Source organism: Peromyscus eremicus, chromosome 23 (assembly GCF_949786415.1).
Source record: "Peromyscus eremicus chromosome 23, PerEre_H2_v1, whole genome shotgun sequence".
Taxonomy (NCBI): domain Eukaryota; kingdom Metazoa; phylum Chordata; class Mammalia; order Rodentia; family Cricetidae; genus Peromyscus; species Peromyscus eremicus.
This window is the reverse complement of record NC_081438.1, coordinates 10,328,585-10,353,607: the sequence shown is the minus strand read 5'-3', so window position 1 is coordinate 10,353,607 and position 25,023 is coordinate 10,328,585. Positions and strand designations below refer to the sequence as shown.

Sequence of the window (25,023 nt, the reverse complement as noted above, 5' to 3'; positions counted from 1 at the left end):
CTTGGATGTGGTAGTGCTGGGGCTGGACAGCGGTTAAAGGGCCGTGGCTCCGGCTCCCTGATTGATGCCATGTCCTCCTCTGGCTGTAGGCGCATCGACACTCATGGAGAGGCTGTACTAGGGTACCCAGCCAAAGAGGAGCTTGCGTTGCCTCTGGCTCGGGGTGAGGCCTTGACAGCGCTCCCAGGGCCTCCGCCTTGAGATGCTGTGGTGATGGCACACAGTTCAGCCTGCAAGCCTGGCATCGGGGCTTGGAATGTGATGCTTCAGGAGGTCTGGGAAGCGCCCTGGGTGATGAGCTGGAGTCCCTAGCTCCATCCTTTGGCCAGCAGTCTTGCAGAGGGCAAGATGGCTGCAGGAGCCTGGCTGGTTGGGGCCTGGGCGGCTGGCGAACAGGGCTGAGCTGCGAGTCCCCTCCCAGATAGCAGCTTGCTCCTTCCATGGACTCTACGCTGGCTGTGTGTGCACCGTCATCCATCCCAGAGTCTCTGCTCCTCGGGGACAAGGAGCCGGGTGTGTGTTGGGAGAGCACCATATCAGAGGAGGATGCCAGGTCTGTGTCCCCATAAGGAGCCATCTCACGTGGGTTACCCAGTGCAGGTGCCCAGGCAGCAGCTGCTGACCACGTCACCGTTGAGGAGTTTGCAGAACCCATGTTCTCGCATCCAGGTACAGGCTTTTGTCTCCCTTGACCCTGACCCGTGGGAGACCTCCGGCCGAGCCCTGCCTGGCCCCAGGGCCCCGGAGCCACACACCCTGGCCAGCCACACACCCTGGCCAGCCACACACCCTGGAGGTGCTAGCTCACAGCTGAAGAGCTTGCTCACTGTCACCATCGTCGTCCCCATCTTCCAGCTGCTCCAGGATCCCATCCAACACTGCAGACCGCTTTTTCTTTGGGGGCTCTGTGGCAGATGGCAGAGAGGAGAAAAGACCCAGAGAGGGTTAAACAGTGAGGGGGGAGGCAGAGGTGTGCGGCGCGGGCGTAAGGAGCCTGCGAATGGGGGATGGGAGGACGCGAGACCAAACAGGACCCTGGTTAGTCCAGCCTCAGCCAGGCGCCTCTCTCCAGCCCCGCACTGCTGCTGGCCACCCCTGCGCCCTCTCCCACCCTCGCCACGGAGCAAAGGACACACTTTAGGGAGCCTCCTTCCCACCGGCCAGAGGCCTGGCCAACCCAGGCAACAGCTGGGCAGACAAACAGGAGCCAGCTGCTTCTGTGGCAGCCACGGACCCCCAGGGTGTGGCTGCGTGGCTGTCAGCAGCTCAATGTTAGGTGCGCAGCTGCAGTGCCCAAGGAATCTAGAGAGGCCTGGAGGCCATAACAATGAGGGTGGCTTTGCAGGAAGGGGTTATTTGATTTGGGCTTTGATGAGTGCAGAGGAGTTTTCTGAGGAAGGGGCAAAGGAGGATTTAGACACGCAGCTGTTCCAAATGCCACTGATCGAGTACCTACTGTATGCTATGGCACTAGTATCCTCACCAACCCCACAGACAAGGAAAGAGGGAGGCTGGCTCTGAGCTGTTTGCCCACCAGTTGCTCTGCTAGTCTAACCGTCCATTCACTAGCGAAGGCCTAATTTATAAAGAGGCTGCCCACCCAAATCCCTGCCTTCAGGAGACTCCAACTCCTTGTGTGAAGCCCCCACCCTGGGCACACTTACCCAACCCTTTACCTTACACTTCTACATGGTAGCAGGTGTGAGCACTGGGCCTGGCTCAGGCATGGATGACCTTGGCTCCCTCCTGGGGGAGGGAGTGGGTCCTGGAATCCCTTCCCCCATCCATTCCTCCCACGCTATGGGGATATGAACCCTTCCCACCTCCTCCACGGTGGTCCTCTGACCAGTCACCCTCAACCCACCCTATCAACTTGGCCTTTCCCTAGGGGCTCCTGCACACATGAGCTGCTGCTGCCCCCCGAGGAGGCCTGAGCCCAGCGGCCTCCCTCTGCAGATGCCATACTGCGTTCGGAATCGGCCTCAGGCCTGCAGAGCCCACGTCCTGGTCTCCCTGGCCGCAGCCTGGGCCTCCCCTCTCCCACCATGCAACAGGCCCTTCTGTGTGGGACACTGTCCCTGGCAGGGGCTCCCATGGGGCATCCAAGCGGGAGGTGCGTGAACAGAGCCCAGGGCTGGGGTGGAGGCTGTGCTGTGGGGAGAGGACAGGGCGGGGGGTGGGGGAGTGCGGGGAGAGGACACTGGCTGGGAGCCAAGGTCTGGCAGCCATGCCCATCATGGCCAACTGTGGAAAGGGGAGGAAGCGGCCGGGCTCCCTGCGGTGTCCTCTCCTCACTCTGCGCCTCCTCTCCATTGCACAATGGCCTCGGGAAATTGAATCGTGGGCAGGTAATAGGGCTGGAAATAGACAACAACAAAGCAGGTTCCCAGCCTGTGTGTCTGACACCCCTCCCGCTGCTACCTCAGAGGCAACCAGAGAGACCGCTGAACCAACGCCAGAGTCCACCTACTACTCTGCCGCACCTCTGCTGTGCCCTGTTCCTGGGGAAAGCCGAAGCTGTCGTACTGTTGGCGAATGGTCCACGGGAGCTGGTCATTTCCGGATCCCGGGACCCATTCCTCTCACCCCAGGGCCTTTGCACTGCCATGACCTGTCTAGAATGCTCTACCGAACTGCTCAGGGGCCTCTGATCTGTGGTGAAGCTTCTCTGGCTCCCCCACAGCACCCACATGACCTTCTGGCTTCACTGCTGTTTGTATCTCTTGCTGGGGCGGTCCTGGTACCTGGCAGTCCTCAGTAAATGTCTGCTGAGCGACTGATGGACTGAAGATGGCCAGGGGACAGTAGGGGACAAAAGGATCAGGCTATGGCATGAGGGGCAGAAGGAAGGATGTACGAGGCCAAGAATGTTCTCCATGAATTTTTTTCCCACTGACTTCTCTCACACTAAGGAGACCTGGGCAACACTTGCTTCTGGAGCCACAATCAGAATCCAACTGATTCCGGGGGCCTCTGAACACTGCCCTGCTAACAGTCCTCGGGCAGCAAGCCTTGGGGACAGCTTCATGGCACCCACCGCCCTTAGCCTGGGCTCATGGCACCAGACAGACCGAGTCTCTAACTCGCCCAGGCTTTGTCCTTTCTGAACAGCTGCTCTCTCAAGCACCCAGATGCAGGGAACATCTTGCCTGGGGCTATTCCTAGCCATCAAGTCTCCTACTGGGCAGTGGTTGTTCCATGCTCTGCCTCTAGGGAGCAATGGGCTCTTTGTGACATGCGACCCTCACCCCCACAGCCCCTGGAGCCCCTGGGCGCTCCTTTTGCTCGCTGGCACTAATCACACTTGGGAAAGCCCTGCGTATGTGCCACTCTGCTCACACTCAGACTTCTAGGGAGGTGGAGGTGGCAGTTTAAGAACAGGTTCCTCCTAGAGGCCTCAGAGTCCCCACAACAGAGAACCAGCCCCCACAAAGGCCTGGCCTCTCCCTAGGAAGTGACTGTGACCTCAGCGTCTGGTGACACTCTGCTTGGCCCAGTGTGAATGATGGACCATCTGCCACCTGCAGAGCCAGGAAGAGGAGCCCAGGGCTTGGGGACCGACCAGCCACTCCTTCAGCTGCGGGTTAGAAAATGAGTTGTCCATGGAGGTGCTGGGGGCCTGGGACACAGGGACCAGGCAGTGACCACAACTCCAGGACCCCAGCCCAACAGACTCCGCCATCAGCGGCCGAGTCACCCAGAGCATGTCACTGTTCTCTGCCACCTCCTGGGGCAGCCGTGAGGACGAGGGAGTCAAAAGGTGCACCTTGCTGTGGGTCTGGCTCAAGTCCACAGCCAGGGGTCGAGGTGGGAACCCCCATTCCACCCCGAAGGACGGGCACGCTGGGCCCCGCATCTTGGCTGCTGCCACCCAGCCCCCCACTGGCCTGCCTCCACATGCAGCGCCGGCTCGACTGGCAGGAACAGCTGTGGAAACCCCACTTCCCCACACTGGAAGCCTCGGTGGGTCCTCACCAAACAAACACAAAGCAGAACCCGGGGAAGGTGTGAAATAAATAAACGAAACAAGCCGTGCATTTTCTTGCCACGGCGCAGCTGCGCCTGAAGATAAACAACATGTGACTGTCACCAAACATCAATACCGAGAAATGAACTTGACAAAAAGCTCGGCCGGCCCCCAACAGCCCCCCAGTCCTGCCCCCTCCCCCCAACCTCCAAACACCACTTCTGCATTTCTCCAGTTCCCACCTAATGGTTTTATTTTTCAATTAATTCCTTGACAGAATGCCAGCCCGCATCTCTCCCTTCCCTGGCTGGCAATGTGGCCCGCCTGGAAGGCGGCATGCAGGCGGGCGGGGGCCTGTGGGAGGACAAGAGAAAGCGCTTCATGGGAGGAGAGGCAGGCTGGGGATGAGAGCGCGGCTGACAGGGAGGAGAAAGGATGCTGCAAGGGGCCTGTGAAGAAGAGGCAAGACGGAGACAGCCCAGGATGGGAAGCCAGCAGGCCAGGAGCAGACCCCGCCGCCGCTCTGGCTGGAGGCAGCAGGCCAGTTGCGGTCTCTGTCTGGGCTCAGTTACTGAATGAAGACAAAGCTGCTTAGGAACATAGTTTCTAAGCTGCTGGCCATGCCTGGAACCCCAGCACCAGGGAGGCTGGCACAGGAAGATGGCCTGAACCTGGTGGTGTGAGGCCAGCCTGCACAATGGAGAGATCCCATTTCAAAGTGCAAAAAGTGACTAGCCACAAGGCATTCAAGACTTTGGCTAGCACGAGGATGAACACTCAGTTGCCTGAAGGCATGATCCAGGATGGACAAGAAGGGATAAATATACTATCAAGTGTTTATGGCACCTAGCACCTGGCAATCGTGGGGTCTGGGCTGCCATGGGAAAGCTGGAAGACAGGCGGGGATGGGGCTCTAGGCACCTGTGGGCTTGCTGCAGCAGGCCGAGTGTGGATCTTTCCTCTAGGAATCCCACAAGCTGAGTATATGCTCCCTGGGCTCTGGGGGAAGTCCTCTGGGTACAGGCTCTCCACATGGGGCTCAGCTCACTCTGGGGCCTTTATCTCATACCACAGCCAAGCCCAAGGTCCCATGGACACTTGCCCTGCAGCGGATCCACCCTCTGAGGGTCTCCACATGGAAACAGAACCAGCCACAGGGCAGCACTCATGCAGACACTGACCCAAAGCCGAAAAGACCCAAGGAGCAGGGATGTGGACCCTACTCTAGTGGGCTGTATTCAAATGGCCCCCGTGGGCACTGAAGCTTACTTATCACAGACACACATCCCCACTGTTATTAGCCCAGAGTGAGGGACCTAGGTGGTGGGAGGTTGTGGTGTGGCCACAGGTTAACCTCTTTCCAAGTGGCCCATCCTGGGCATCTTCCTAGATGTAGGTCCAGGTAACTGGACTGGCCCTGTGCAAGGAGAGCCCTGACCTGGATCATGGTGGACTTATCCCAAGATAAGCAAGGGGTACATGCTGGCCTGGGGTCCTTTGTGCTTGGTCTGTATGGGTGTGGGAACCCTGTACAGTCTGGGGAGAGCAGCAAGTGTCGAGGCAGGGAGACCTGCTGCAGAGAGAGCGAGCACAGGATGAAGGAGGCTGGCGGGAGGCTCCTGTAGCCCTGCTTGGCCTGGAAGCCTCGGTCTCCATTATCTTCCCCTCTTCTTCCTGGGTCCAAGCAGAGGTGACATGGAGGGATATGCCAGTGTAAGGGTCGGGTGGAGTCATCATGGAGTCAGTCACACTGGATGACTGAATCCACAGGGAGTGCACACATCACATAAATGCACAGTGGCTCCGCGGGCCTCGCCGTGGGACGTGGGACCAGGGTGGCAAGGCCTGATTTCCTAAGAGTGGCTGGCTTGAAACTGATTTCCAGGTCAGATCTTCAGGTGGCCGAACAATGATGAATCCAATACTGTTTTGTGTTCACGTGTCACAGGTAAGGCGCCCATGGCTCAGTCAGTGGCCTCTGGTCTACGCTCCCCACCGCCTATCACCGGCAGCCTGGGAAGCTGTTTTCCCTGGCTTCCTCCAGTTGGGCCAGGCTGCACAGTCAGGTACACTGGCCAGCATGGACCCTCTGGTCCCCGGGCCTCCAGCCCCGCCCAGGACGGTGGCCGGGCCCTGCCTCTCCCACACCGCCCTGCGGCGCTCCCGTCAGTTTAATTCTGTGATCGATGGGAAGGAGCAGGCGAGATGGCCCAGCACAGCTGGCTTCCCCGTTAGCCCTAGCAGGGATTCGTGGGCTTGCCGGCGACGGCTGAGTGAAATGTTTGCAGAACGCACAGAACACAAGTCAATAACAATTTAGTGGGATTGGGAGCAGGTCCCTTCCTCACACGGACAGCCGCTCCCAGGGGAGGGCGGCGGAGTGTACAGGATATTGTCAAATCACTTGGAGTGGGAGGATCTGGTGTATGGGGGGTGAGAGGGAGGCAGGGGGTGTGGTCGGTGACACCTGCCCCAGCTGGTCCCAAGGACCTGCAGGCTCCCAGTGCACCTTGACTGAGAGATGAGGTTGCTGTTTGGAGGCCCATCTGCATCCCCTAATCATCTGCATCCTGTCCAGGAGCTGCCTGGACCCACAAGGTTCCAGTCCCTTCACCAGCTGTGGCAATCAGAGGTGAGTGAGAAAGAGTCCTGGTGGTTCCTGACCTCCCCTGGCACGAGCCACACATGCTACCAGGAGCCAGGATGAAAGCCCTCTTGTTTCATGCCATGCCCTCCTGGGACCCTCAGTGACAGTCCGGGGTGTCCAGAGGAAGGGCTGACAGTCAGGTCTTATGAAGAGTGAGAGGGGCCCAGATGAAGGGCTGAGATGTGGAGCTTACACAAAACCCCCATCTCCAGGGAGCTGAAGGAAGCGAGACCAGGGGATATTTTGAATAATAAATTCTGTGACTCCACATACTTGCTTGAACTTTCTGCCTGTGATTTTGAAAGCCTGATGATTATGTCTTCACGCTAAGATCAAGGAGGCCCATTTTCAGGGGCTGATGGGGGATAACGGGCTCTCGTGGTCCCTGGTCTTTTGAAAGTGTGCCATTCTGATGAGGATGGAGGTGTGGAATGGGGGTTTGTGGGGACGGTGGCGGGCTTTAAATATCATCTGTATGCTGATAACTTCAAATTTATATCACAACTCAGCCTTGGCCCCTGAGCTCTGAACTCATCCATCTATGTGCCGATATCCCTCGGACATTCGGGCTGACGTCAGACAAACGGCCTCCTGACTCTGTACCGGCTCTTGGCTTCCCAGGTTTGCTGACCGCCGAGGCGCCACCTTGACTTCTCTGTGTAAACCTAGCCAGCTCCCCCTTCTCCCTGAACAACCAGTCTCCCAGCTGCTCTCCACCTGCAGCCTTTGGCTGTGGCCCTGGACACCATTTTTGGATGACCACAATGTGCTTGCTCCTCAGCCCTGCTTCCAGCGCCACCCACTGTACCCCATGCAGCAGCAGTGGGGGAGTCTGATGAGGTCAGTCTGACGTCACCTTCCCTCCAGTCTTCCAGGGCTTCCTTCTCCTGTCTGTTCTCCACTCTCTAGCCTGGAGCTCCAGCCCTGAACACACTCCTGCCCCAGGGCCTTTGCACCCGTGGTTCCCGGGGCCTGGAATGTTTCTTCCCTAGGTCTCTGGCTGGCTGGTCCCTTGCAATCACACAGGAATGCTGACTCCGTGGAAGACTTTCTCTAGCTGCCACATTAGATGCACCCTTTCCCTTGAGGTATGCCATACCATCCATTCTAATTTTCTTCAGAAAACTGCCAGAATGCCAATCCTTCTATTTTCTGGTAATCACCCCTCCCTACTACTCAAACGCCACCTCCGTGAGGGAATGAAGCGAGAGATGAAGCCACATGCCTTTCCTCCCAGGAAAGCTTACACTGAGGTTGCTAGCTAGGATGTGTGTGCATACCACTTGGGACTCAGGAACTGTGAGGAATGCAGGGTGGGAGGAAACGCTGTGTGCTTTTAGGAAAGTCAACAGACCTCTCTGGGCCCGTCTGCACCTGTAACCTTGGAAGTGTCTCTCTCTGAGTGTGTTAGGCTGAAGTGCCACCGGGCTTTTAAACTGTGTGCAAAACTGCTGAGTGTTGCTGCCGCACAAAAGCCCTTAACAAAGCTCTCTGGCTTCCGAGGCCGATCTCATCTTTCGGAAGAATTCACAGGGCGGTGTCTCTGCAGATGCACAGGGTGAGACTATCAGGCGCCAAAGAGGGCCCTGTCCACATGTTTCAAGTCTAAATAACCCCAGGCTGGAGTCACCGGCTGGCTGTGCCGAGCCAGGGTGCCCACACCTAATGTGGAGGTGGCTGCAATCAGCACCACGTGGGGCCCGGCACATGCTAGATGCTTAGCTAACATCAGCCACACCCACAACTGGTTTTTATCGGGGCTCATTCATCTGCTCTATGGACAGTTACGAAGCCAGCTTTATGCCTGATGCAAGGTAAGTCAGGACACAGGGAGGGGGCTGTGACCCCTGGAGGGTTAAGCTTGTGGGAAAAGGGGACTCAGCTGCACCCAAGGACACAAGCAGGGGGAGGCGGGAGAGGGTCAAGGCACTGAGGAAAAAGTAGCATGGAGAGGAATGTGGCATGTCTGGACTGAGGCCTGGTGGTGGGCTGATGGGACAGGGGTCTGGGGGCTCTGTCCCTGCTCTGTGAGGGTAGGAGGCTGGCTCAGAGAGCCAAGCTAGTGGCTGACAGGCCAGGTCTATCCCCATCTGTGCCCAAGCGCTCTTACTGTGAGCGAGCACTTCCTATCTACATTCTGCTCTGGCCAGCGCCGCCAGGCCCAGTGGGCAGGGGATAAGGCAGGGGTGGGGGCGAGTGGAGGGAATGCGCCACCGCCAGCCACTTGCCATGCCGCTCATGCCTGCGTGCCTGCTCTGGAGGTGAAAGTTGCAGCCGCTAACCACAGCCCATCAAGCCTCCCCAGCTGGAATAAGACAACAGAGGGAAGCCGAGCCGCGCTCCCGGCCAAATAAAAGCCCATGTGCCAGGCCTCCCTGGCTGTGAGAGCTTAAGACGGGGCTGGGCGGCGGATGGCTTCCAGGCCATTTTATTCTGTCGCCTGTGCTCGTGGTGACCGTGGCCTGCCAAGCCCTGAAAGCTTCGCGATGCCGCAACCCTGCTGGTTTCTAACATGCTCAGGAAGAAAGGACACAGCCAGGGGCAGGCTTTCTTCTTTCATCCCCCCTTGTGCCCTCTTTCCACATCCCGCGTGCCAGGCAGAGAAGAATAACACTTCACCTACCACAGGGCCCGGGGCTGGAGATCGGAGATCTGACTCCTGACCAGGGAGGGGTTGGGAGGCAGAGAGCAGGGGGAGGACAGGAGCTGGAGGGGTGGGAGCGGGGAGAGGAGCAGATTGGGATAGTCCAGGAGTATGTGTGTGTGTGTGTGTCTATATGTATGTGTGTGTATGTGTGCATGTGCATGTGCGTGTGCGTGTGTGTGAGTGTGTGTGTCTATATGTGTGTGAGTTTGTGTGTGTGTGTCTATGTGTGTGTGTGTGTCTATGTGTGTGTGTGTGTCGAGTGAGAGAGGACAGGAGAGGGAAATCAAGTAGGGAACCAAGGGGAGGACAGTAGCCTCCCTCCCCCACGGCACCTCCCTCAGGGTGACTCTTCCCAGTCAGGTCCAGAGGCCTGGCCTGTGTTGTTAGCTTGCCAGGTGCCTCCCAAGCACCAGTTAGCAAGGGGCACTGCAGTGCCCTGCCGTCACCCAGGGACAGAGGAGCATGAGGAGTGTCCCATGGGACAGACGGGGGGGGGGGGGTGTTAGAGCAAACCTCCTTTGGACACCAGTCAGTGGGAGCCTGTGGTGGGTTGCACCTGGGCCCCTCCTCCCATGTGTGTGCCAGGCACTGCGCCCTGGCCGGGGACTCAGGAGCACCAGGCTCTCCCTCTTCTCTACCCAGTCACATCCTCCTCAGTGCGCTAGCCTGGGCCTAGGAGGGTGGCAAGACCAAGCTATGTGTTAGCTCCCTGGAGCCACAGGCCCCCAAGGTGCTGGCACCTTGTGTCCACTGTACAGATGGCAAAGCTGAGGCTGAGACTCACCAGGGGCCACAGAGTGGATAGCAGGACACGCACACACACAGTGAGTCAACATAAGGGTGCCAGCCGGATCAGTCGATGCAAAGGCTTGGTCGGGAGAATGGCTGGAAACTCAGGTTTGAGTTCTAGCTATGCTACAGGTAGCTGGGTGACCACTAATACGTTACTTGCCCTCTCTGAGTCTCAGTTTCCTGATCTGCTAAATAGGTCAATGACAGTATCTACTTGAGCCCTGCAGGATTAAGAACACGGCAGCCTGTAGCTACGTCTGGATCCCAGCAAGGCCCGGCAGGAGAAGAGTGGCGTAGTGGTGGGGGCTGTGTCAGTGAGCCTGAGCTACAGCTCAGCGGTCTACTTAACCCAGGACCGCGTGTCTCCACAATCCCTCCCATGTCGGCAGCGGGGCTGTGGGCAAGGCATAACCCAAGAGCAGGGAGACTGTACTGGCCAGTGCCACAACGCCGGTGCAGCGGCTCCGGCTACCCATCGCTAGCCCTGAGAACGGCTCAGGCCATGGTGTCGAGGGCGAGCCTGTGGCCGGGCCGGGCCTTTGATGGCATGGTCTGCAGCCCTCAGGGAGCCTTTGTGGTGGCCAGCACTTCAAGGCTTCCACCTGAGGTCTGAGTGCCTTCCTGGCAGAGCCCAAGGGCAAGTGGGACTTGTGCCCAGCTCCGGCCTGGACCCTGGATGCTCAGAACAATGTGGACTCCGACACAAATGAGCCAGTACTTTTCACGGCAGGGAAAAGGGCAGGGGAAAAAGGAGGCCCGGGCAGGCTCGGAGGCCCGCAGCCGGGCTCTGAGGACTCTGGCTGCTGCGCACACGTGCAGGACAAGGTGGAAAGTGGACCGCACACTGTTTCCAGGGCATCTGCACAGCTGCAACCTTGCACCTGCCCCAGGGCCTGCAGGGCAATGCCTGATGGGAGTCACAGCCATGCCTGAGGCGGTCCTTACGGCCACCTTGGATCTGCCGGAGAGGTATCTTTATCAGTTTCATTGCTACACCTGCCTACTGGGGCCCAGCGGCTGTGGGCGGCCACGGAGACGCCTGTCCACACCAAGGCCTGCCTTCTGCGGCATCCTCTCACCTGGGAGGTGAGGACGCTGGCTTCAGAGCTCAATTTATTGAAGGGGCTTCTATCCATGCAAAGCAGAAGTGCTGAAGCCTGCACTCTGCAGGCCTGGGCTGGGCGGTGGGGTGACCACAGGGGAGGCGGGCTCCGCCTCGGTCCCGGGGGAGTGCCTTCCACAAACATTTGCCGACGGGTGCATTTGGGCCTGTCGATGCCTGTCGATGCAGACAGGTTTTGTCTGCCCATCAGGACTTGGGATCTTATTGAGTTGTGAGCCCGCCACTGAGTACGCAATCTCCCGTTTCTCCAGCTCTGCATTTGCTTGGGCTGGAACGCTCCCAGCCCTGGATGGAAAGCCTGGCACCCCTCAGAGCTGAACTGAACAGGGGCACCAGATAGGAACCGACTAGTCCAGATACAAGCACACAGAACACCACAGTTGCCATGGGGGGTGGGGGGTGGGCGGCGGTGGTGACGGCCTGACCAGAATGTAAGACGGTAAAAAAACAAGAGCGTACGGGGGCAGAGGCACAGAGGAGCAGAAGACAGGCGATGACTGACGCCTGATACCCAGAGGGCAGGGCAGGGAGGGGATGGCTCTCCATGCCACTCACAGCACAAACAACAGCAGAGAGAAAGGTGCTATGTTAATATGGAACAGCATGTGTGAGGGCACGGGGCCCCGCCTTGAGCTGGGGGACAACGAACTCTGTAGGACAGGGGCTCTCAACCTGTAGGTCACAACCCCTTTAGAAGGTTGAATGACCCTTTCATGGGGGTCACATGTCAGATATCCTGCAAATCAGATATTTGCATTACATTTCATAACAGTGGCAAACTTAGAGTTATAAAGTAGCCATGAAAATAATTTTACGGTGGGGGGGCGGCCACCACCACATGAGAAACTGTATTAAAGGGTCGCAGCATTAGGAAGGTTGAGAACCACAGCTGTAGAAAGGTGGCGTGGCTCTAGGCAGACCAATGGAGGGCCAGGGTCTGTGTTCCAAGGCTTTGGTCAGTTGCCTCAAGCTGCCTCTGCGGTTTTTAGCACACTAGCCAGGGACAATCTTGCTGGACTGCTCATAATCCCCCAGGACAATGTCCCCTTATGGTCCTCCCACTATCCCTGGCAAGGAGCAGGGACAGATGGCTCCTGACCCCAGCCCTATAGACACAGAGCTCACAGCAAACACTTCAGGGGACAACAGTGGTCTCTGAGCCCACGAGCTACGAGGATCCCTGAGGGCCCTGATGGTAGGACGACCAGGTAGGAAGAAACTGGCTGCCTCCGGATCGCAGCATCAGGGTTACTGCAGACAGGCATGTCCTAGCCTGACCCAGAACCCGGCTTTGCCGGCAAGTGGGAGGAGGGGACCTGTTCCAGCTGAGAGACTCATGAAACCAATGGACCTAAATCCAGCAGACAATGGTAGCTGCCTTGCTCCACTTCCTGGGGACCACCGTGAGGTACTGTCAAGGAAGGTGGGCTTTAAGTTCAAGCCTTGACATCCTAGTGAGGGATGCACACCCTATTAGAGACGAGGCCCACTGACTCCAGCCCCACAGACTCTAGCTCCCGCTGGCTCCCTCTGCCTATGTCCCTTAGCGTCAGGCACAATGGGCCTCCTGTTTCTCACCTTTGGGGACCTTCAGCCTGGGCTACCCACGAAGGGAAGTGGCCAGCCCCTTCACCTGTGCCCATGGCCCTGCTTAGTCACTATGGTGTCCCAAGCATGAGGGCAGCCAGGCTCAGGAGTTCCTGGCCATCAGCTCTATAGTCTTTAAGGCCATAGAGTGTCACCTTGATGAGTCAGCTTTGTGAGCACTGAGCTCAGGCAGGAAGAGGACAACCCTGAAGAAAGGCATATGGGAAGCTGGTGACCCTGGTGACCCTGTGGTTCCTAGGGCCAGCCTCCAGGACCCATTGCCGGCATCCCTGGGCTCGAGGGAGCACTTTTGGAACCTGGATCGAGGACATAGTAGGGACAGAGGTGACAACTGCCTTGCCCTTCTTGCTTGCCTGGCCCCCACCGCCCTACCCGCTTGCAAGGCGACAAGGTGGCTGTCCTGATACAAGGCGGGTTGGTGACAAGTGGCCTCGGGGGCTGGACCCAAGTGAGGGCAGCTCCACAGGCAGCCCCTGCCCCAGCTCCCAATCCCAGAAGCCCCCAGTCGGCCAGGCGAGCGCCAGGCCACTCCTACCTTGGAAGTGCCTGGCTGTCTTCCTCCGCAGGGCCTGCACCGTCACCTCTGAGTCTGCCCATTCCAGAACCAGCCTGCGGCCATACAAGTGGGTGCTGTGACAGAGCGCGTTGAAGGCTTTCTGGAGGGGGCAAGAAAGAGCAGCATGTGAGCTGTGGGCGCTGTACACGGCCTCCCTCCACCCCTGTGACTTCGGGTATCTGGCAAGGCGTTGGGGTGCTGGTGGCCCACCTACTTAATTACTAAGTTATGTTTCAGGGGAAAGAGCTACTGGGCAGTCAATACAGGTGGGTCACCTGTTTCCCATGTGGCATCTTATCTGTGGAGGGTGACCCCAACGATGGATGGGCTCTCCTCTCACCAGCTGCCTGGTTGTCAGAGGACAGTCCCTCAGGGCTCTAGATGCCCCTTTCTTCTGTTGCTGGCCCTCTGCCTATCCCCCATCTCTTGTCTGAATCTGTCCTGCCTGGTTCTGCTGTCTCCTTACTGGTCCCTTGTCTACCACGGGCTCCCGGGCCCAGTTCAGCAGCACAGGCCTCGAACAGGCTCTTCCTCCTTGCTCTGCCTAGCTCCCTGCACCCCTTCCCCGACCCTTTAAACACTAAACTGAGATACAATCCATACACGGTCTGTGTATTTATATGCAGTCATCAGCATATGGATTCCAGAACATTCCACCACCATCTCAAAAGAAACATACACCTTGGCTGTCACTCCTCAAGTCCCCCAACTCTTCTCCCAGCTCACAGAGACCACAAACGCACTTTCTGCTTTTATGGATGTGCCCGCCCTGGGCATTCATATGACCAGGAGATGGCACTGACCAAAGCCCTCTGTAAACATGGCTGGCTGTGAGGCTGAGTGGCTCTGTGCAAGGACAGCCTCCAATTCTTCTGGAAACACCCCACGTCACTAACACAGGACCAAGTGGCCAAGACGTCTTTCGACTCTAGAGTGATCATGTCTGGTGCGAGGCAGACTCTGGGCTTCCTTTTTTTTTAAGAGCGTAGGCAGGTTAAGCGAACCTTCCCGGCTCAGCGTCCTCAAGTGGAAGAGTGAATACACCCAGATCTGGGACCCTGGAGGATACGGAGATTTGGTGTGGGGTCCACAGCATGTGTCCCATCCCCTGTGCTCGCAGACAAACTCCCCTTGCAGCTGTCTTCTCTCCACAGAGCCCTAAGGTGTAGAGGATGCTCTCGGGGCTCCCGGGGGGGGGGAGGGGATGGAGAGCACCCTGGCTCACAGCTGGAGGACGGTGACACAGGGGCAGAAGAAGAGTTGCGAGTCTGCCCCCCTCACTGTGCTGACGCCTACAGCACCCAGTAACCAGTACAGTGAGGCCCGGAACCAGCCACTGCCCCTTGCCTGTGATGTGGCCGCTATGGTTGGAATGTGTCCCCTAGAAGATGCATCGGGGCCTGGCCTTGGGCACCTTGGGAGGTGACTCTGCTGGAAAAGAGTGCACACTGGAGCGAGGCGGACTAGTGTCAGGCACAGGCACAGCACCATGTGGAGATGGAGACAGGGCCTGGGGAGGTGAGTCTACCAACCATCCAACACCAAGCATCACCAGCTGTGGTCAGCAAATGGGAGGGAGGCACCAGTCACACTTCACCCCACACTATCTGGGTGTTGGGCCCTGGAACTGCCAGGGAGTCCGCTTGTGTTGTCTAAGCTTCAGGGTGTGGGAAATAAGGCCACGGCCCTGGGCTAGTCACTGCCCTAGCGGGGTCATGCCCCACCTTGGAAAGGCTACAGGACTTAGAGCAAGCTATGAAGGCGGCACCCAGTGGCCACTCAAGACAACAGAATCTGGAAGGATGGGAGGACTTGGGGACAGGTGGGGTGGGGTGGGAGAGAAGGCATTAAAGAGTCGTGTGGGCTCACACAGAGAGGGAAGGTCTCCACGCTTTGTTTTCTGCAGTCTTGAGAAGGGCCAGGTGCAGGCCCCGCCCCCCCAACACTTTTTTTAAGTTTAATTTAGAAGCCTCTTCCGACTGCCAGCAGAACCCCTGCCATTTTTTCCCAGGCAGATATAAAAATGCATCTGGCCCCCGAGCCGAAATGGCTCATTCGGAGCTCTGAAGCGCGGGTGCTCAGCTGGCAAGGCAGGGAGACGGTGGGACTGGGGGAGTCAGCCCCTCAAGACGGAGAGAGGAACTGGTAGGGAGTCTGGTGAGGGTCCCCGAGGAGCTGCATCCTGGGGACATGGCAGTCTGGGACAGCCAAGGCTGCATCTGGTGACTACTTTGCCCGCACTTAGAAAGCAGAAAGAGATCCTGGCGGGGAGGCCCAGGCGGCTGCCCTACCCCAGCCGTCGGTTTCTTCCTCATTTTTTTGCAATCTATTTCTGCTTTCTTGTGTCTCAGAAGGCCTGGCGATGTTTCTGTTCACTGTAGGAGTTGCTAATAGCCTCTCCCTGGTTCTCCCTCTCTGTACCCCTTGGGCACTTTATTAGCTCATCAGAAGGGCTTTTGGTACTCAGGTGTGGGGGCTGTAGGGGCTGTGGCTCTGTAGCTAGGCTACCTCAGTTCAAATCCCTGCTCTACCACTTCCAAGCTGTGTGGTGCTGGCCAAGCTGCTTAAGGCCTCTGCATCCAGGCCTCATCACATCTGGATGAAGCAGCAGCAAAGCTGTCGGACCTGTGCTGTAACCGAGGTGGGAACAGCAGCGCCCACATGCAAAAGCTCTTGTTTTTTCTGGAACACAGTATGGGGTTCTCTAAAAACAGCAGAGCCTTCCCAGCCCTGACTGCTGAGGGATGACAGTGACCAGGTCACGCTCCGTGTGCCCACTTCCTGGGCTGAGTGTGGTGTTCTCAAACTTTCCTCATGGGGTAGGAACAGTGACTGGAGGCTAAAGCCAGCCTTGGGGAGCACAGAGCACAGGCTTCATGGAGAGTGACGGATGCCTGTCTGCCTGAGGCTTCTTAGGGAGGGAGGGAGGAGAGGCCCACTTTTGAGGGGCTTTTGGGCTGGAGCGAGGACACACCCGAGATGCATGGAAGATTCTAGGCACTTGAGCGGGAAGAATGAAGGCTGCCTTAGCTTCTCCCCTATACCTAGACCCAGAGAGGCTATGCTCAGGGAACTCGCCTGGGGGCTTGTCCCTTGTGGAGCCTGGAGTCCTGTGGCTGCTTTCTGTCATCACTGAGACCAACAAACAGTCTTCTTGGTGTGGCCCAGGGCTTCCCACTTCACAAGAGGTAACTGAAGGTCTGCTGTGTGTGTTCCATCTCCTCGCACTGAAGCAGCGACCTAGTCCAGGAAGGCTCTGCCACCCTGTGCCCTGCACACCCTGAACCTCGGAGCAAAGGTGCCCTATCCCTTCCTTAGTTGGGACACTGCTCTCAGTAAACTGAGATCACTGAGGATCTTGAGAACACGCCTCCACCCTGGGTGGATGGTCAGCACGGCTTTGCCTTAAACATCCCATCAGCTTTTCAACCCTGCGTTGCAGAACACAAAGACACAGTGAGAGCACAGCTAAGGTCACTACACATCTGATGGTGACATGGATTTGGCCTGGCTCTGCACCTAGCACCCATGGCTTTGGGTCCCCGCTGAACGGACACAGCAATCCACCTGCTGGCACAGGAGAGACATGTCAACCTTCACCTTGGCTTGTTGGGAAGCCCTATGGCCCAGAGTACAACTCAGGGTTGATACAGGGAATGCCAAGGAAGAGCCACACCCTGCCACTTCCTGGTGGCTATCACCGGCTACCCTGAGCTCCATCCTGGGCACCTTGGGAGCCTCTTCCCTGGCCACAGCCAGCACTGTCTCCCTATCTGCAGAGGGGAAGCAGATGGGAGGCTTGCTGGGAGATGAGAGGAGGGAGGTGGGACTCCTTCCCACCCCAACCTCCAGACGACAGCATGGGTCTCACCCTTCTCCCTAAGAGCCTCTATCCTGAGTGAAATGATGTTTCCCCCACTATCTGATCCTGGGGAGATCACTGTTCATGGTGACTCCTCAGTTCCTGGGGTATAAATGTCTTTACCTGAACCACTCTGGGGTGGACCTGCCCTGGCTGGACCCCAACTCCCATTGGTGGGGCTCTGTCTCAGGCAGCTCCTTTTGAAAGTTGTGAGCATCTACTCCAGGCCCAGGTTACCACCCTCCATATCTCTGGCTCAGATACCCTGTGATTGAAGCCTCAGCCCCCAGGTCCAAGGCCACGGCCTCCTGCTTCCTTGTCCTGATCCTACCTGGAAGTCAGTCTGCTCTGGCAAAGTGGGGAACCAATACAGGCCGCAATGAGGCTGGACCTGGTGGCCATCTTTAAAGACCATGGAAGGTTCTGGAATGCTGCTAGTGCAGTGTTGGGTCCGACTTTTATGCAGTTTCCCTGAAGACAAAATATCTCCCAGGAACCAAAACCATTTTGTGCCTCTGGCAGGACTCCAGCCCCATGTGGTTACAGAGGCCTGGCTGATGCCCAGCTGTGGGCAGAGGCTAGGATGGACCTGACATTAGATGTCAGCAGCCTCCTGGCCCTGTCCCCTGGCTCCTTGGGTACCATCCCTGGCAGAGCCAGAGGGTTGCAGATGCTAAAGGCATCCAAATACTGACACCACCAACCTGCCCTAAACTTCTGTGCCAAAACCTGAAGGGGAAGGGGAAGAGGTGGCTAAAAATGGCCATGTGCGTGCAGGCGCCCAGCCACTGAGCATAAGGGGTAGAGGAGCCAAATCCTATCAGGCTTGGAAGACACACTGGGTAGTCTGCCTCTCATGGTGCTTTGCATTGCCTCCTAGTGGCCTGTACGATGGGTCAGCACACCTTGCCAGCAGCTTCTGGCCTGCCCAGAAGTTGCTTCTTAGGTAGGAGTGTGTCCTAGCTCTTTGTGTAATATGGAGTGACTTCCACAGTCCATTCTGAGAAGTGACACTGTCTTAGTCACTGTTCTGTTTCTGTGAAGAGACACCATGACCAAAGTAACTCTTATAAAAGAAAGTATTTAACAGGGGGCTTGCTTAGTTTCAGAGGCTTAGGCCATTATCATTATGGGGGGAGCACGGTGTTGGAGCAGTAGCTGAGAGCTACATCCTGATCTGCAGGTGTGCGCATACACACACACACACACACACACACACACACACACACACAGTGAATGTGTGTGTGGCATGGGCTTTTGAAATCTCAAGGCCCACACCTAGTGACACACTTCCTCCAGCAAGGCCACACCTCCCAATCCTTCTAATCCTTTCAAACAGTCCCACTCCTGGGAACCTATGGGGACCATCCTTATTCAAACCACCAGACACTGAGGAGTGGAGGGCGACCGTCCACGACTAACAGCCACCGGCCTACTTGCAGACTGCACCTGACTCTATGGGATAGAGAGATGCACGCCTAGTCATTCCATCAGCTCAATCCAGTCAACTTGACCCCTGAGGACACTGCCCTGGCTCAAATGACAAACGCTATAGTGGAGTGGGGTGAAGCGGGGGGGGGGGGGGGGGCTCCACTGTCTCCGCAGGTCTAAAGCACCTCGGAAGGGCAGGTGGGTAAGAGGTGACAGGTGGTGCTGACCGGGCTGAATCTAGTAACCTGCTGTAAGCCCTGCTATGTTTCACTTTCTTAATTCAGTGTGACGACCCGTGAACTCTAGGGGCAGCCGGTGACCTAAGCAAGGCAGTGGCTGCTCCTTGGCCCCGTGCATGCCTCATGGCTGGGTTTCTACCTTCCCCTGACTCACACTGTACCTGACAGTTCTGAAAGCCAAGTCTTCGCCTGGGTCTACAAGATGCCCGGCAGGCCTCGGTCCCCACAGAGGTCCGCAGGGCTGCAGTTGGCAGCATGGCAGTGTGATCCCGCTTATGCTTCGGCGATGAACTGGGAAGCACCTGATTGTAGGGTCTTAGCTCACATGTGCTGGCTGAGCCCGAGCCCTTGCCTTGAAATGCAAGCTTGGCTAGAGTTTGTACTCTTGCACGGTGGTGACAGAAGCCTGGCAAAGTAGCACCATTCAAATGCCAGTGTGATCTTGCACACAACATGAACACACATGCAAACAGGAAAGGGGGATGGAACCCCGACGCCTGCGTTAGTTAGCTCTGGCAGACACAGAACAACTGGTCGATGCAGGTTTCAATGTGGCGGGAACCTTGGGGCCCAGAGGACTCAGCTGCCTCCCCGTCCCCCAGCACACGCACCACACCATCTGTTCTCTCAATGCTCTGCCACTCCCAGAGGGCAATGTCACCAGCTCCTGCCGCGGGGCAGGGTCACCTGGGCTCAGGGACCCACATGGGGAACAGGAAGGCAGCTTTGACGTCATGGGCCACTCTGATCCTATTTGGCATTGCTCGGTTGGAACAGGAGTGTTTCCTTGGGGGTCATCCCCGGCACACCCCGCTGTCCTGACACCTCGTTCTTTCCCTTGCACACCATCACGCAGCTGTGTGTTAAGCACATGTGACTGAAGCTCTGTCCTGCTGCTCATCACCAATCCCACCACCCCACATCTCACTGAAGGGCCCGCCGCCACCACATGGCATCACCAGCCAGCGTGAGCTCAGGCCATGCATCCTGTGGCTCGCTCCCTGGGCGTCCACCCACCATGGTGGAGAAGTGGGAAAGAGGAAGGAGATGCATGCAGCCCTACAATTAAAGCGGCGGTTGTTTATCACAGCAGAGCTCTGCCTGCCAACGCCAGCCGCCATCGCATCTCCGGCTGCCGGCTCCCCCCGAGTGTTTATTTAAGCCAACACATTGCTCTGCTAATTGGATAACATTCTATGTGAAAATAGGCCTTTTAAAACAACAGTGTCGGTGGCTAAAACAGCTGCAACCACAAAAGTACAAAGGAGCGTGGCTCGGGAGGGAGAATTAAAGGCACCTCGTGTGGGGAACAGTTAATATTCTGGGTTCTGGGGGTCTGTCTGCTCCTCCTCTCCTTCCCCTCCTTCCTCCAGGGCCAGCCTGGGCTATGTAAGAAAAGGAAGGTGGGGCCTGAATGGAAACCCAGTGCCTATTGGTGGCTGTCTAGCCAATGGGGACCAAATCCACCTGCCTAGGACTCCCCACTGCCTGTCCAGGTGAGAGGGCCGCACCACGAGCTGGGGGAGGGGGAGCTGGGGGGAGCCCAGCAGCGCAGAAGGTAGCGGCTCTTCAGAGGCTCTGTGTGTCTCTACCCTGAGTGCCCTTTCCAGGGTGAGGCGCTGAAGCTGGGTAGCAGGGATGCATGGGAGGGGCGGGGTTAGAGGAAGGATAGCATTTTGGTAAACCAATGCCTAACAGGAGGGAGGAGCCTGGTTGTGTAACACTGAGCTGTTTCCCCACCTGTCAAACAATCCACCAATACCCAGGGGGCACGCCAAAGACGGGGCATCAGAAGGGCTTTATCATCCGAGGTACCAGAGGCCCAGAGAAGGGTGTGGGAGTGGTGACAGGTAGGTAGGATGGGTGCCAGGCTGACTCCCTGCCCCATGGCTCCCCTCTTTGGCAGGGCTAGGTTCCCTGAGAAACGTGGAGGTTGAGATAACGTGGGTACCTTCAGCAGGACCAGCATTTACTACCTAGAACACGGGCCTGATCACATGTCCTAGACAGGGAGAATTCGCCTGCATGTCGAGCCTTTTCCTGTGAGCAGGCAAGGCTCAGGTCACCAGTGCCTGTGACTGGGCAGGTAGCCCAGGCCTCCCCCATTTGCCTGAGCAAGTCAGTATCAACCAAGGGCGGGCCCTGGGGCTGTGCAGGTGTGCAAGGTCAGCAGAGGGAGCTGCTGTGCTAATCTCCGCCCGATGTGGTGCACTGGGCTGGGGCAGGCGATGGGCCTGTGCTAGACACGTCTCTTGTACGGGTGGTGCCCTCCTCAGGAGCCCCTGCCTATCACTGTTGGGTGCTGGTTCCTCTGGGTTCTGCCATGTGGCCTTCACGGAGCCTCCTGCTGGGTCTGCTCTCCAGCACTGCTGTGTACTTGACTCAGAAGGGTCTGATGGGTCCCTGAGAATGTGAGGAATGAGGGAAGGTCTGGAGACAGAACCAAACTCCTCATTCCAGGATAAGGAGTGGGCACTTGTTCAGGGCTTGGTGGACCTCTGCGGGGTGTGGCCAGGGCAAGAGCCTGATACCAGGAGCTGAGATGTGGTGGGGTGGGGGGAAGTGGAGGCTGGTTACCCACCCCTCCAGGCAGGCTTGAGTCTCGCTGGGCCCTCCGGCCTCACAATCCTCCATTTGGCAATGAATGCAGCAGCCTCCTGCCTCAGCTCTAGTGGCCGTCACTTCCAGCTCTCTTCCCTTCTGGTTTTCCTTCTGTGTCTGAGGATGGCCTGAGGAGGCCTCCTAGTGTACAAGGTTGCAGACCCAGTGACAAGTTGCTGTTCTGCATGGAGAAGGGTCCAGGTAGGAGAAGGCATTCCACAGGGTCAGAGACCATTGGGAGACCCAGGTGTTTCTAAACGGGCCTGCCTTCTCTAAAACATCCTGTGCAAAATGGAGGCTCAGGGGAACATGTTCCAAGAGGCAGGGGCCCGACAGGCCCCTTCCAGCTCATTGGGTTCCACTCTTTCTCCACTGCGGAGTAATCCCCATCCCCAAGCCGTATTTAGTGAATGATTCCATGTTCAGAGTGTGGCCACACTGTGTGCGGGGAGCACGCGGTAATGGCAGGTGAAAAGTATGCAGACAGACCGAGGTGATCAGGGAGAGAGACGCAGCTCCCCTGGAAACAAGAGCAAGGGACTATTGTGGGAGAAGGACTGTAGGCCGGTGCCACTGTCATCAAGATGACCTTACTGGGGACAAAAGGGTGCGAGTCCTGGCACAGAGGGCAGGGCAGGGGGACGGCAGCAAGGACGGAGAGGCCCGAAATAGCCCCGCTGAGGGGAGGGCACAGACGGTCTCCAGGGCTGTGGGTGGAGCCCTCGCTGTCCTCGGCTGCCCTTTCTCTTCCAGGAGCCAAGAATGGAAAGGGAAGGAGGGAGAAGCTGCCACCTCACTGCTGAGGGGCTGACTTGGGATTAGGAGTGACATCGATCGGGCCTGGGTGCCGTGTGGGCCACTTGGGTGTAGCGTGCCCTGGGCCCTGGGGACTCGGGACTGTGCTGTAGTACAGAAGTGGGGGTGTGGACATCTACCCCCAGCCTGTCCCTCGAGGCTATGTGCCAGGTCAGCTGTGACACTGACCTTGGGCAGGGCAGTCACTTGGTAGAAGGAGGGCTTCTGGTTAAGGGGCCGGCACTGAACCCCCACTTGTCACAGCACCGCCCCCCCCCCCCAACACACACAAGGGCAGCACAGGGAGCTGGCAGGGCCAGGCCCTGGTCTCAGAGCATCACCCCAGCAGCCCAGTCAGAAGTGAGAGGTGCAGGGAGGGTGAGTCACTTTTCCAAGGTCGCACTGAGGGGAAGAAGAAGGCACGCTGGCTTCACAGATGGTGAGCCAAGCCGGGGGTGAAAGACCTCTTTCAGGGGCGGAGAGGGAAGCCCAGAGTTCAGGATGCAGTGCACACGCTGTCTGCTGATGTATGCACGCATACTGCTGCTCTGCTGACCGGACATCACTGTTGTGCACAGACCCAAGGGACGGATGACTCAGGGCCCCCGGGTTATGGCAACGAGAACCAAGTGGTTCTGAACATTTGCCATGGGCCAGCGAGCCGGCCTCATAGGTCCATCTATCACAACCTGGAGCAGGGGTACCACCCTCAACCCATTTTACAGACAAGGAAACCAAGGCACAAGGCAAGGCCAGGGAAGGCCAAACTGCCTTCAGTGACAGGGTTTCTCTGGTTGCCAAGACCTAGAGCTTGCAGTGTGTTGTCCCTTCTGTCACTGATGGAGGTGACAGGGTAGGGCTGCCAGCTGAGGAGAGTGGACAAATGTCTAGGCAGTGAAGCAGGCACTGGAGTGGGTCACGGAGATGCGGGCGGCTGCCACGCCCTGGGGACTGGTACCCCGTGCCTGTGGGATGCCCAGGCTGTCTCGGCAGTGGTTATATCCTACGCCGTCTCTGCTGTTCCACGCTGCTCCCCACCCCTGTGGCCTCTTGTAACCCCACAGTTGGCGCTCAGAGCCACTCTGCTCTTCGGCAGGATGGCCCTTGCGGTGGAGGAGCCCTGGCCATTTGGGAATCGTCCCGGATGCTGTTTTCTGTGGAGGAAAGCCGAGGCGATGGAAGGCCGCGGCTGCCCGGGCAGCGCTCAGCACGGGGCACAGGATGGCCCAGCAGCCCTGTCCTGTACAACCGGGCCTTTCGGAGCTTGAGGCCCCGAGAGTGGATCCCAGACGTTGGCAGGATGACAGCCTGGCTGCTACCCTGGGCCCGAAGTCAGAGCACTGCTGTGCTTCAAAGCCTGGGCGGGGAGAGGGGAGAGTGGTGGCAGCGGCGGCGGTGGTGGTGGTGGCGGCGGCGGCGGCGGCAGTTACAGGAGTATGGCAAGATGGCTCAATGGGTAAGGGTGCTTGCCTGATGTTCAATCCCCAGTACTTATGGGTAGGAGAGACCCAATTCCTGCAAGTTGTCCTCTGATCTCCACATTTGCACGCGCATGCGCACACTCATGCACACGTACCAAACACATATATAACAAATAAGCAAAACTAAGCGCAACCCCCAAGGCTGTGCTGCCCTCTGCACAACTAGGGAAATATCTGCACACGTGCATGTGTGCTGCAGGAGGCGCCCGTGGTGTCATAGCTTAGAATGGAGCCGGCCACAACTGGAGGGCTGGGGAGGGAACTAGGTCCCATCCCACGCACTGTTTTCCGGACACCCTTTCCAGTCCTGCCCAGTCTGTTTTCAACAGTGCTGTCGACCACGCTCAGCCCCAGGGTCTTCCTCCTGCCATAGTGCAGCCTGAGAAATAGGTCAACCTCGGCTCCTGCGTGTGCGTGATGGACACACCAGCACATACCACCCGGCCCTCCAAACCCCAGACCCAGTGCTCTTCCTCCAAGGATCCTGGGTAAATTAGCAGAGTCAGGGGAAGAGTCGGCAGCGTGGGGCAGCGACACTCTTCCCTGGCTCAGAGGCTCAGTGCTTCTCAGGGGGGCAGGACTCACCTTTGCGTCCTGCTTGGTGACGAAGTCCACAAAGCCGAAGCCCCTGTGTGCGCCTGTCCCCGTCATCTTCTTTGGCAGGCGCACGGTCTTCAGTTCCCCAAAGGTGCTAGAGACAAAAGGCTGACATCAGAGACTGAGGCCTGCCAGGGAGGCAGGGGTTCTGGACTGAGACTCAGGAGCCAATCCCTGCAGGTCACCAGAGATCGCTGGTCTCAGGAACTCCCACCGCCCAGGCACACTCATGTGGCTTCCCACTTCCCCACCGCCAGCCCTCACTCCGCAGGCGTGGCTTCCTTCTCCCTGCTGGCCACCAAGTGGGGGAGGGAGGGTACCATCAGGCTGGAAATTTTTTGGTGCCTCTCCTGCCACCTGGGGGACACCTGGACACCTGTCCTTTCCCCATGGGATGAGTCTTGCACACATTGTGCCAGGCCAGGAAGGCCCCGGCCATGGCAAGGGACTTGTGTTTGAGAGTCAAGGCTCAGGATGCCGGTGGGTTCCCCCGACCTTTCCCAGGTAGCCTCCACACCTGGAGCCAGGTGTATGCCAAGCCTAAGCTCACCAACCCCAAGCCACGGAATCCTTCTGTCAACCTAGGATTGAGGTCTGGAGATGCCTGAGGGCTCAGTGCTCGGAAGACACACAGTTCCTTCTAGCCCCATGCCCTCCACAAACATCCCTTCTGATAC

The 25,023-nt window shown here is 57.8% G+C and overlaps 1 protein-coding gene across 1 annotated transcript in view; it reads right to left on the bottom strand.

Annotated features, from left to right (window-relative positions):
• Positions 1–768: 768 nt before the first annotated feature.
• Positions 769–25,023, bottom strand: part of Rbm19 (RNA binding motif protein 19) — a 76,897-nt gene continuing 52,642 nt past the window's right edge. Inside the window, exons 13-15 of the mRNA XM_059249755.1 lie at positions 24,335–24,440; positions 13,320–13,440; positions 769–905 (exon numbers count right to left, since the gene is read on the bottom strand). Coding sequence (XP_059105738.1) covers positions 805–905; positions 13,320–13,440; positions 24,335–24,440 — 328 coding nt within the window. The 3' untranslated portion in view covers positions 769–804. The remainder of the gene's footprint in view (positions 906–13,319; positions 13,441–24,334; positions 24,441–25,023) is intronic.